The 13018-nt window shown below is 48.1% G+C and overlaps 1 protein-coding gene and 1 non-coding gene across 2 annotated transcripts in view; one reads left to right on the plus strand and one right to left on the minus strand.

Annotated features, from left to right (window-relative positions):
• Nucleotides 1-5: 5 nt before the first annotated feature.
• The window catches only part of ZNF594 (zinc finger protein 594), a gene marked incomplete at both ends in the record, with an annotated part of 147656 nt that continues 134643 nt past the window's right edge, over nucleotides 6-13018 (plus strand). The window contains 2 exon segments of the mRNA XM_029286170.1: nucleotides 6-943; nucleotides 945-1227. Of these exon segments, the coding sequence (XP_029142003.1) occupies nucleotides 6-943; nucleotides 945-1227 (1221 nt within the window).
• On the minus strand, nucleotides 6899-6971 carry TRNAI-AAU. Its single transcript has one exon. It is a non-coding gene; the product is annotated as a tRNA-Ile (tRNA).

Raw genomic sequence — 13018 nt, forward strand, 5'->3', positions numbered from 1 at the left:
AGAAGATCCACAAAGGAGAGAAGCCCTATCAATGCACAGAGTGTGGAAAGAGCTTTACGTGGAATTCTTCTCTTACCTGCCACAAAAGAATCCATACAGGGGAGAAACCATATCAGTGCATGGAGTGTGAAAAGACGTTTACTCGTAGCAGTCATCTTAATTCCCACAAGAGGATCCACACAGGGAAGAAGCCACATCCGTGTATGGAGTGTGGAAAGAGCTTTAGTAAGAGTAAAAACCTTGCCTGCCACATAAGGATCCACCCAGGCGAAAAGCCATATCAGTGTAATGAGTGTGGAAAGAGCTTTACTTGTAGCAGTCATCTTAATTCCCACAAGAGGATCCACACAGGGGAGAAGCCACATCAATGTATGGAGTGTGGAAAGAGCTTTAGTAAGAATAATGATCTTGCCTGCCACATAAGGATCCACTCAGGCGACAAACCATATCAGTGTAATGAGTGTGGGAAGAGCTTTTGTGAGAGCAAAAGTCTGGCTAGCCATAAAAAGATCCACACAAGGGAGAAACCGTATCAGTGCATGGAGTGTGAGAAGATGTTTACTCGTAGCAGTAATCTTAATTCCCACAAGAAGATCCACAAAGGAGAGAAGCCCTATCAATGCACAGAGTGTGGAAAGAGCTTTGCGTGGAATTCTTCTCTTACCTCCCACAAAAGAATCCATACAGGGGAGAAACCATATCAGTGCATGGAGTGTGAAAAGACGTTTACTCGTAGCAGTAATCTTAATTCCCACAAGAGGATCCACACAGGGGAGAAACCATTTCAATGCATGGAGTGTGGAAAGAGCTACAGTAGGAGTTATCATCTTGCCTCCCATATAAGGAGCCACAGAGGCGAAAAACCATATCAGCGCAGTGAATGTGGAAAGAGCTTTAGTGAGAGTAACAGTCTGGCTGTGCATAAAAGGATCCACACGGGAGAAACCGTATCAATGCATGGAGTGTGGGAAGAGTTTTAGATTGAGTACCGTTCTAACTAGCCACAAAAGGACCCACTCGGGTGAAAAGCCATATCAATGGAATGAGTGTGGGAAGAGTTTTAGTACAAATAAAACTCTAACTGTCCATAAAAGGATCCACATAGGCGAGAAGCCATATCGATGCAAGGAGGGTGGAAAAACCTTTACGTATAAGAGTCAACTTAATTATCACAAGTGGGTACACAAAGGAGAGAAGCCTTATCCATGCATGGAGTGTGGAAAGAGCTTTACTTGTAGCGGTAGTCTTCATTCCCACAAGTCCATCCACACAAACATATCAGCATAGCGAATGTGGGGAGAGCTTTCGTGAGAGTAAAACGGACTGCATAAAAGAATCCTCACAGGAGAGAAGCTGTGTCAGTGCATGGAGTGCGGAAAGATCTTCGGTTGTAACTCCTTTATAGTCCATCAAAAGAATCAGAAAGGAGAAAGACCTAACACTGTAGGCGGGAGACACATGCCACATGGGTCTGTGCTGCAATTCACAAAGCCGTTACCCTACGATGGCCATAAAAATAAAACACCTGGGCTCTCACTCGTGTGAAATTGTGACGAGGAATGAATGCATTTTTGAATGAGTCTTTGCGTCCCTGAATCCTCACCATAAAGTCACATAAATATACATTGTATGGAACGAGCTTTGGAGGAAGGGGCTGATATGTAGGTTCTGAGGTTTTGCTTGATAAAGAAATACAGGAAACCAGAAGTTGCCTTCAAGCTTTACGTTTTTATTTGGCTGAATAGAGGCGGACTCCTCTAAATGAGAGAAGCAACGAATGACAAGAAATCCTTGTATTTATTCTTTCTGATTACATAAGCAACCCATCCAGCAACGCTGACACACATAAGATAAAAAATTTCACCCAGTCAGTCTGGCACACTGTAGATAAGAAGGGAGAGAGCAGAAGTAGCTAAACATGTTCCCATTTGGGTGTTTCCCTAAAGATATCATATGTTCTCGGGTGGGTTTAGGCTAGGGGTGTCAAACTCAATTTCATTGAGGGCTGCATCAGCATTGCGGTTGTCCTCGGGCCAGGTGGGTGTGCTCAGGGTGGGTGCGGCCTACTGACTGGGCGTGGATGGAGTGGGTGTGACCTACTGGGTGGGCATGGTCAGCTCTACACCGTTCGTGTCAAGGGTGCCTGTGGGGGCCTGGGCAGGAGTGGGACAGATCTGAGGGTCTCTGGCAGAAGGGGGTGGGACCGGGGCAAGCGCCAAGGCATGGTGCATTTCTTCATTCCTCACAAAGGGTGACACCTCCCCAGCATGCACCTAGGGGGCGGGGCCGACACAGCAGGGGCTGGTTCCTCACTGTTTCTAGACAGCCTTGTGGAGCTAAGACTGAATGCATTTCAGCATAGATGGCCACCACAAAATTGTACATTGGCTCCCGGCCGGCCTGGGCCAGGGCCAAGGCAGAGGGGGCCGTTCCCTCACTGTTTCCAGGATGGCTTCGTGGGCCACATGAAACCACTTTGCGGGCCACATCTGGCCCCCGGGCCTTGTTTTTGACATGTCTGGTTTAGGACATTGGGTGTTGTCCTTGCTGTCCTTTCATGACCCTGCATCCAGGACTCTGCAAGTGACCAAAGAGAGAGGAGCCATCTGTATGTATTCACAATTGATACTGTCCCCTAATTCCTGGTCATCGGGGCTCTGAAAAGGAGCCAAAATGGTGAAAGGTCCTGTAAACGGAGGCGCCAAGTCTCCAGTGCAGGTCCCAAATTCTGTTTTCCTCTGGAATGACAGTTGTGACCGTTCTACCTTTTCCATCCCGGCTTCCTTGAGGAAGGCTCCAGAGAGAGGCCTGATTTCTGCAACCAAAATGTTGGCTGTTGCTTGTAAAGACTGCAGTTGGTGAGGGCCACATTCCCTTCCTTCACCAGCCAAGATTTGTGTCATATATAATGATCCCCCTGAGTCTGAGCCCATTCTACCACTGCCGCCAAACTGCCGGGTGGATTCAGCCCATTTTTCTACTCAACAGCCGGACCCCTTTGACCAATTGTGCTCAAGAGACATTAGATATGGCTTCCCCTCAGCATCCTTGAAGGGCTGATGCCCCTCCCTCTCCCCTAAGTGGACTACAGGCAGCTTTGCATGCCCCAAATCTCCTGCAATTCCAGCTGTTATCATCGGCTTCACCTAAGGATTCAAGCCAGGGCTGGTTGGATGGAGGCTGTTGAGACTGAGGGTGAAGGTTCATTCTCTGAGCTTGTGAGTTGGTTTCCGAATGTTTTGTTACCAGGCTAGGTCAGGGTTTTTCAACCTTTTCACCCATTGTACCACTTTTAGGATATGGCAACATCCGAGTATCACCAGTTGCCTAGCAAGGTGTCAAAAACATGACCAAAAAAAGTGATAAAGTACAGGTAGTCCTCAACTTACAACAGTTTGCTTAGTGACTGTTCGAAGTTACAATGGCACTGAAAAAAGTGCCCCCAAGCCACAGCAGAGCAAGACGCCTGCCCGCCCGGTGGAACTCTTTCTCCTGTCCGAGGTTTTCATTGTTGTGAGCATTTCTGTTGAGGATTGGCAGCGGGGGTGGGGTGGGGGGTATTTGGTTTTTATTCCCCCCGTCTGCTGGGTGGTTGTAGAAGGTTTTGGCCACTCCACATGACCCTGGGACACTGTGACCATCATAAATATGAATCAGTTGCCAAGCATCTGAATGTAAATCACAAGATCCTGGAGAGGCTGCAACATTCCAGCTGATTGGTGCTTCTTCAGGGCTCAGCAGAAGCACCAGGATCAGCGCCAAAATCCAGCTGAAGCCTGGCGCTGATCCTGGCGCTCCCACTGAGCCTGACAGCCCCAAAGAAGCGCCGATCAGCTGGAAAGCGGCACTGATCCTGGCGTTTCCGCTGAGCCCTGACAGCCCTGCAGCTCCAGCCATCTCTCGCTCAGGCTTGTGCGGTGCTGCCACTGGTTCAGCTCATTCCCTTCCCCCGCTACCACTTTTCTAGGATGGTCGCGTACCACCTTCCAGGTGCCAATGTACCACAGGTAGTACCTGTACCATTGGTTGAAAAGCCTGGGCTAGGTAACATCTTCAGTGGAATTTAGGGGATGTCATTGTCAGTGTTTTCTTTATAAGGGCTTTGGGTGGCCAGTAGCTACAGGTATTTGCCACTACTGCAAACTGTACTCCAACACTGGAGATTTTAAAGAAGAGACTGGACAACCATTCGTCTGAAAAGGCATAGGGTCTCCTGCTTGAGCAGGGGGTTGGACTAGAAGACCTCCAAGGTCCCTTCCCCCCCTAGAGGGGTGAAGAGTAGGGGAGGGGAGGGAAGGTAGGATTATTCTCTGGTCAATTCAGCTAGTTTGCCATGAACACGACCCTTCCTGGGAATTCTACCTGCAGGATGATTGATGGTTTGGAAGTAAACGTTTTCCCTGGCTGGGAATTGAACATGGGCTGTGGTGGTGAGAACGCCAAGTCCTGACCACTAGACCACCGGGGAAATACAAAGTGGCTTTCGTTCCTCCGGCTTCTCTTTTGAAGTGTCAAATGGAGGCGAGGGTTTTTCTTACCTAGGGAGGGACCTAGCCGGGGTAAGCTTGATGAAGGCTTTCCAGTAGAAAAGGGAATTGAGGGGAGAGTTCCCAACAACACTCTCAGACCGTTGCTGAGGTCACCAGGCAACTTGTCTTCCCAGTTGGCAGCTCGCTCATGGTTATCCCCCTGCACTGGATGGAGACTCAAGAGGATGAAACACTTGTATACTCTATTTCCAGCAACCCAGAGATAACTGGACACCAGTCCAAAGCTGATGCTCAAAGCCTTCATCAAGGAGGAAGAGGGCAGAAATAGTGTGTGTGTGTGTGTGTGTGTGTGTGTGTGTGTGTAGAGTCCCCCCCCACAACATCACTCAAATTTGTAGTTTGGAAACTCTTGGACCTGCTTTTCCAGGTCAGATTAGATCAGTGGTGGTGAACCTATGGCACAGGTGCCAGAGGCGGCACTCGGAGCCCTCTCTGTGGGCACACGTGCCGTTGCCCCAGCCTTGCCTCCCCCATGACCCCCTCCTCTCCAGCAGCCACACGGAGCAGCGCAGTGGCCCACACGGAGCAGCGCAGCCACGGACATGGCAGCCAGGCAGCGTAGACAAGACTCTGCCCTCACACTCCATCATGCTGTTGATGTTGCAGGGCACAGGCAGAGGGTGTGGCTGCCACAGCGCTGCTGGGCTGCCTGGGCGATCTGCGGCGGGTCCTGGAGGCAGTGAGTGGTCCTTTGGGCAGGCGGGGCAGGGGATGGGGGGGCAGAGTGGGGGCGGGGCCAGTTTTTGGGCACTCGGTCTTTAAAAGGTTCGCCATCACTGGATTAGATGTTGGCTCAAAGTGATGGTCCAATGTTGATGAAGGGTTTGGCTTCTCAATGTTCCTTTCCTGGGTAGCCAGTCTTGAAAGATGTTTTATTGGAATTCACAGTTGAGTTCAGGAAAAGAAAGAAGAAAGGAAACCCCTAAATATACAGATATAATTATAAATTGCCACTTTTCTCTAGTGCAAGGCTTTTCAACCAGTGGTACGGGTACCACCTGTGGTACATTGGCTCCTGGCAGGTGGTACGTGAACATCCTAGAAAAGTGGTAGCGGGGGAGGGGAATGAGCTGAACCGGTGGCAGCACCACACAAGCCTGAGCGAGAGGTGGCTGGAGCTGCAGGGCTGTCAGGGCTGAGCAGAAGTGCCAGGATCAGCGCCAGGCTCCAGCTGGAGCCTGGCGCTGATCCTGGTGCTTCTGCTGAGCCCAGAAGAAGCGTCAATCAGCTGGAATGTTGCAGCATCTCCAGGGTCTTGTGATTTACATTCAGATGCTTGGCAACTGATTCGTATTTATGACAGTCACAGTGTCCCAGGGTCATATGAAGTGACCAAAACCTGCTGCAACCACCCAGCAGACGGGGGGGAATAAAAACCAAACAACCCCCCACCCCACCCCCGTTGCCAATCCTCAACAGAAATGCTCACAACAATGAAAACTTCAGACAGGAGGAAGAGCGCCGCCGGGCGGGCAGGCAGGCAGGTGTCTTCCTCAGCTGTGCCTTGGGGGACACTTTTTTCAGTGCCATTGTAACTTCAAACAGTCACTAAGCGAACTGTTGTAAGTCAAGGACTATCTGTACTTTATCACTTTTTTTTTGGTCATCATGTTTTTGACACCTTGCTAGGCAACTGGTGATACTCGGATGTTGCCATATCCTAAAAGTGGTACAATGGGTGAAAAGGTTGAAAAGCCCTGTTCTAGTGCTGCAGAATATGAAGCCATAAAACTCCTAGAGCAGTGGTTCTCAACCTGTGGGTCGGGACCCCATTTGGGGTCGATCAACCATTTCATGGGGGTCGCCAAGCAAGGCTGTCCGCCATTTTTTTTGACCGCCATTTTTTTGTCCGCCATTTTTTTTCCCCTTTTCCGGCAGATGCCTTACCTCCCTTGGGCTGGGCCAGCTGGTGGTCGGCCTGCTCCGTCTCTGCCGCTTGCCAGCTACACCTCGGCCAGCGCAGGGGGAGGAACCTCGCATGCGTGGCGCTCCCAGGCAGGGAAAGTCCTTGACTTACGACCGGTTGGGTAGTCCTTGACTTACGACCGGTTTAGTCCTCGACTTACGACCGGTTTAGTCCTCGACTTACGACCGGTTTAGTCCTCGACTTACGACCGGTTGGGGTCGCGGCATTAAAAAGGTTGAGAACCACTGTCCTAGAGCCTCTGTTCTGGCTAGTTTTTGGCTTGGGATGACTATTCTTTGATCAATGGCTTAAAAGCATTTTCTACTTTGTCATTCCATCTTGGATGAGGAAGAAAAAGCGGGATGCTTCTTGCTTTTTCTGGGGGGAGAAAAGTATATCCTCTACATGCCTAGAAATGTTCTCATGCTGAGGGGCAAAGATGTGTTTCTGCCTGGTGCCGAACCAGGGAACTTTTGTGTATTAGGCAAATGTGATAACCACCACACCACAGAAACCACAAGCCTGGGTGACTCTCAACCAGCGTGACCATATCTTTTGCTGGCCAAAACAGCCTGGTGCATGTTGTATCAGATGGGTTAAAGAACTCTGCTTCTTCAGTGTGAAGGACGAGGGAGCAGAATTTTAAGCCATTCTGCTGGTTGAATATTGGGTTTCAGAAGAGTTTTTCTCTCACTATTAGATGGGAAAAGAGAAACCTCAAACATAAATTTTACATCTCCTGAGACAGAATCTTAACATCTGTGCCAGTTGTATAGGGCAGAGGTAGGCAACCTTGGCTCTTTTATGACTCGTAGACTTCAACTCCCAGAATTCCTGAGCCAGCATGGCACAGCTTGGAAACCTCTCCCTTTCCCCTCAGCATGGCTGGCTCAGGAATTCTGGGAGTTGAAGTCCATGAGTCATAAAAGAGCCAAGGTTGCCTCCCCTGGTATAGGGACATCATACATGTCTCCAATCCTATGACTTGGGTTTGAATCCTGGCTGGCACATGCCTTTTTTTCAACTTTTACCCTTCTGGGATGTGCAGGCAGCGTCACCAGACTGCGTTTTCATCCCAGATTTTGTTTTTAGTGGGGGAAAAGGAGCCACACTACAAAAACCAAACAGAAGCTTTGGAGGTATGAATCTCCGGACTGAGGGAGGCAGATGCCAAGCCCTGTGCGAAGTCTCTGGGGTGTAAGGGGCTAGCGAATTTGGCTGTTAACCAGAAGGATGGTGGTTCAAACCCACCCAGGGACAGCCTGCTGGATGGCATGATCCCGAGGTGAAGGTGATGGACTGTTATTGCATTGGGTTCTTCATCTGAGGGCTTCGATTCCCATACTGTCAAGGATTTTTCTCACTAGGGTTTAAATATCTGAATTAGTTTTACCCCCCTCTGGAATGTAAAATGGGGACGAACAGCCACCACCTTTCTTGAGGATTTTATTGGCCACAGACCAGCACTGGAATTGAGTTTTTCTTACAGACGATTAATCCAATCAGGAGCAGCCCACATTGGGAGCTATCCAGGGTTCTGAATCCTGTCTTCTGGCACATGCAATTTTTGATTGCAGTGCTTTTATTATGTAATCCATTGCTATTTTTCTTGGGGCTCCATGCTAGACCTTGGTACTAATGACACTAATATTCTCCCATAGTGTCCTCTAGTTGTCCTGTAAAGAGTGGTTTAATTGCTTTTAAAGATGAATTTGGATTTGAACAAAAAAAATAATCAGGATGCTGCCAGGGGGCAAATCTTCCACTTTGCATTATGGCCAGATGTGTTAACTCTCCATAGAACCTTTTCCTTCTGTAGCTCTTTCTCTGAGCATCACCTGCTGGTCTTCTTTGAAGCAAGCACTTTGCTGTATTTCGTCCCAAAATGGGATCTATCACATGGAGCTGTACATCCTAGAAAGAGTACAGAGAAGAGCAACAAAGATGATTAGGGGACTGGAGGCTAAAGCATATAAGGAATGGCTGCTGGAATTGGGTATGTCTAGTTTAATGAAGGATGAGGGGGGACATGATAGCAGTGTTCCAATATCTCAGAGGCTGCCACAAAGAAGAGGGAGTCAAGCTGTTCTCCAAAGCGCCTGGAGGCAGGACAAGAAGCAACGGATGGAAACTAACCAAGGAGAGAAGCAACCTAAAACTAAGGAGAAACTTCCTGACAGTCAGAACAATTAACCAGTGGGACAACCTGTCTCCAGAAGCGGTGAATGCTCCAACACTGGACGTTTTTAAGAAGAAACTGCACAGCCATTTGTCTGAAATGGTATAGGATTTCCTGCCTGAGTAGAGGGTTGGACTAGATGACCTCCAAGGTCCCTTCCAACTACTACTACTACTACTACTACTACTACTACTACTACTACTACTACTACTACTACTTCTTCTTCTTCTTCTTCATATTATTATTATTATTATTATTATTATTATTATTATTATTATTATTATTATTATTATTATTATTATTATTATTACTATTATCCTACTGGGAATTCTCTGGGTAAATTAATTTTCCATCAACTTCTCAAGTGGGTGTCCCAGGAAATGGATGTGTTTGTGAAGATTGATACCACAGTGTCAATCATCTTCTGGACGTCCCACTGACTGACTGACTGATTGATTTATAAAAATTATTGGCTGCCCATCTTATCACAGGGTAACTCTGGGAGGCTTACAATCATAAAAGTAATTATATATACATATTGGGAAGGTGGGATAGAGATGGGATCAATCGGTCACCTCCACTGTGATGCTCCCCCATTGTGGCCTCAAGCTAATTGGCAGAGCCAGATCTTTAGGCCCTTACAAAAGGTCAAGAGGGTTGGGGCTGATATCAAATGGGGGGGGCAAGATGTTTCAGAGGGCAGGAACAACAGCAGAGGAGGGTCTTCTCCTGGACCTCACCAACCAGAATAATCAGGCCGATGGGTCCTGCATCATGCCTCTCCTGGCAGCTAGTGCGGAATGGGTTTTGACTTCCCCTCAAAACCACAAATGTAATCAATCATCAAAAAATGATTGCTATCTGGGATCCACTATACCAGGGGTAGGCAACCTTGGCTCTTTTATGACTTGTGGACTTCAACTCCCAGAATTCCTGAGCCAGCATGGCTCAGCTTGGAAACCTCTCCCTTTCCCCTCAGCATGGCTGGCTCAGGAATTCTGGGAGTTGAAGTCCACGAGTCATAAAAGAGCCAAGGTTGCCTACCCCTGCACTATACCGTGTCACATTTCCAACAGATGGACGTTGCAGGGATTAAAATGCAGCTGTCAGTAAGAATTTAACTGTTGGAAGGTTTCAAAAATCTGTCTAAGAAAGGTGTCCCTTCAGGGTGTTTTTTTTTTTCATTTACAGAGAAGGACATGGCAAGCCATGGCTTGTATGCACATTCTAAATACAGACCTCCTCACAATGCAGTTTTGGAAGAAAAACGTCGCAGAAGCAACATTTTGAAAGTTGGCCAACCCAACCCTCTGAACTTAGCACCTTCCCAACGGTTTAGCTGTTCAGGAGGATGTAGATGTGAGGATGTAAATGTGAGGATGTGGCTTTTTCAAAGGAAAACACCAGGGACCAGTCCTGGGTTATCTTGCTTATCCAACTCACCTTTGTGATAGCTCAGGATGGCCGCATTCCACTGTTGGTGGCCACTATTTTAGATCGTTTATATATCCTAGCACAGTGGTGGCAAACCTATGGCACGGGTGCCAGAGGCGGCACTCAGAGCCCTCTCTGTGGGCACGTGCGCCGTCGCCCCAGTCCTAGGCCTTCAGCTGGGTTTTATAAAACCTTTTCGCTTTAGGCCTCCGCCACCGTGTGCAAAAAAAAAAAGGTTCAATCAGTCAATTTCAACTTCTCGTGGGAAAAAAAAGATCTTGCAAAGTTGAAATTGATTGAACTTTTTAGTCCCACCCAGTCTGACGTTACCACTGCAACCACGTCCACCCAATGGGCCATACCCAGCCAATGGGGCATGCCCACCTGGCACTCAATGATGCATAAGTGGGTTTTGGATTGCAGTTTGGGCACTCAGTCTCTAAAAGGTTCGCCATCACTCTCCTAGCAGAATTTCATCTTATTGGGTTACATAACACATTATATTTCGCCCCTCCCCCCAAATGTTGCCGTGGGGATATTTGGTCAAAGAAAATCTCTCAAAAGCCAGGATTGAACCAACAGTCTGAGAGTGTCTGAAATTGTGCTTCCCCCGCTGAGCTCTGGAAGGGCACCAAGCATAAAGAACAACATCTCATTAACTCTTACAATGCTGTAATCACCAGACTGAGGTGGCCGGCAAGCGATAAGGGCATGCCGATTTAGAGTTGCCCGTGCCTGTCGTTTTTGTGGTGTAGTGGTTATCCCATTTGGTTCACATGCAAAAGGCTCAAAGCCAGGCAGAAACACATCTTTTCCTCAGCATCAGAGCCACTCCTCGCTCAAAGAAAGGGCAGGAAAAGGCTTCATCCCTAAGACAAGCAAGAACCCCATTCTATTTTCTGTTTTATTGGAGAGGGAATGAATGAGGAGAGGCTGATTTCAAGCCACCGATCAAGGAAGGCTGGTCATCCCAAGCGAGTGGAGAATAAAGCCTGACTTGAGTTTCAGCTCCCAGAATTCTGAACTTGAGGGAAAAGGGAGGGTTTCCCATCCATAGCCTGCCTGAATCATCTTAAACATAGGAGGAGGCGATTTCCTGAGGTGCATCCAGAGCAACAATCTGCCTCCAGGAGCGGTGAATGCTCCAACACTGGAAGTTTTTAAGAAGAGACTGGATAGCCATTTGTCTGAAATTGTATAGGGTTTCCTGCCTGAGCAGGGGGTTAGACTAGATGACCTCCAAGGTCCCTTCCAACTTTATTAAATAATAATAATAATAATAATAATAATAATAATAATAATAATAATAATAATAATAATAATAATAATAATAATAATAATGAAGATGATGATGATGATGATGATGATGATGATGATGATGATGATAATAATAATAGTAGTAGTAGTAGTAGTAGTAGTAGATTCCTAAAACGATAAAAGACTCCGACGAGAACTCCTTTTAGACTTTTGAGCTTCAAGAAAGATTTCCTCATTGTTCACAAATCACACATAGTTCCCAGAAATTAAGAAGAGAAAGCTCTAAAACTGCAATCTGTATAGATAACGCCATCTTATTTAGAAAGGCAAGACGTTAGACGCAGTGTTTCTCAACCTTGACAATTTTAAGGCATGTGGACTTCAACTCCCAGAATTCCACAGCCAGCATTGGAATTCTGGGAGTTGAAGTCCACATGCCTTAAAATTGTCAAGGTTGAGAAACACTGCGTTAGAGAGACCCAATCCCACGCCCATCATCCCCGGCCCCCATGGAACATGCTCTGGCCTCCGGCGCCCTTGCAGGATCGCCTGTCATAGCGCACAGAGTCCACCAGGGGTCTCCCTCGGCAGCGGTTGGAAGGGACGGGCAGTCCCCTTCCGGAGGGAACTGAGCATGCGCCTGGCTCTTCCGCGAGCTCAAGGGAGATTCGTAGTCCCGGGGCACTTTGCAGAAAAAGGCTGGGAGGCGCGTCTGCTGTTTCTGCCGTGTCCGATTCGGCTCCGTTTCGCTGCGACCCTTAGGCTGAGCCCCTGGGCCAAGAGGCTGTAAGGAAATTATTGCACGGGTGGAGATCCAGACGTGACTCAGAGTGAGTGGGGGGGGGGGCTTTTCCCTGGCGCTGGAGGCATGCGTGGAGTATGCAAAGCTTCATCAAGTTCCAAGTCGTGGGAAGGGGGGAGCCCGAGGTCCTCTATTCCCCTTGTCAACCCCGTGGAAGGAAGGGACATGCAGGGAAGAAAGCAAAGCTCCGCACCGGCCGGGTTTTCTCCAGGAAAGAAAATCAGGGTCGTCAGAAAGAGGAGGGTGGGGGAGGCATTCACCCTCCATTTCCTCCGGCAAAACTCTGCATGCGGGCAGAGGGAGAAGTTGACTTTCCAAAACACGCAGAATGTCTCGAATCCTAGACAATTTCCTGCGAATTTTTTGGCCCCATTTTCAGAAGGGGTTTCCCTCGCCTCCTCTTTCCTAGGCCGAGAGAACCGACCAGCGAAAGTTCCTCTTGTTGGTTTGTAGGCAAGGCTGCAGTTCCAGGTGTAAGGAGTTGAGTGCAAGGTGTGTAAGGGCTGGAACTCGGTTTCCTCGTTTCCCTCCTTTCCTCACTGTTAGTGGCTCTGCCAGCAGGCAAATAAAGAGCTGTTGCAAGAACGGCGGGTGCATTGGATGGTGGTTTGTTAATTCTGGCTTCTGGCGTTCACCCAGGGGTTTGGGCCGTGAGGTTAACGGGGTTCTGCTGCCTTATGTTTTACTAGAAAGTCATATGTTGATTAATCTTCTTGTTAAATCGATTTAGATAGGCATTGGATGGTGGTTTGTTAATTCTGGCTTCTGGCGTTCACCCAGGGGTTTGGGCCGTGAGGTTAATGGGGTTCTGCTGCCTTATGTTTTACTAGAAAGTCAAATGTTGATTAACCTCCTTGCTAAATCGATTTAGATAGGCACTCGCATGAATT

Source organism: Protobothrops mucrosquamatus, unplaced genomic scaffold (genome assembly GCF_001527695.2).
Source record: "Protobothrops mucrosquamatus isolate PMUCROS unplaced genomic scaffold, P.Mucros_1.0 scaffold3029, whole genome shotgun sequence".
NCBI lineage: Eukaryota > Metazoa > Chordata > Lepidosauria > Squamata > Viperidae > Protobothrops > Protobothrops mucrosquamatus.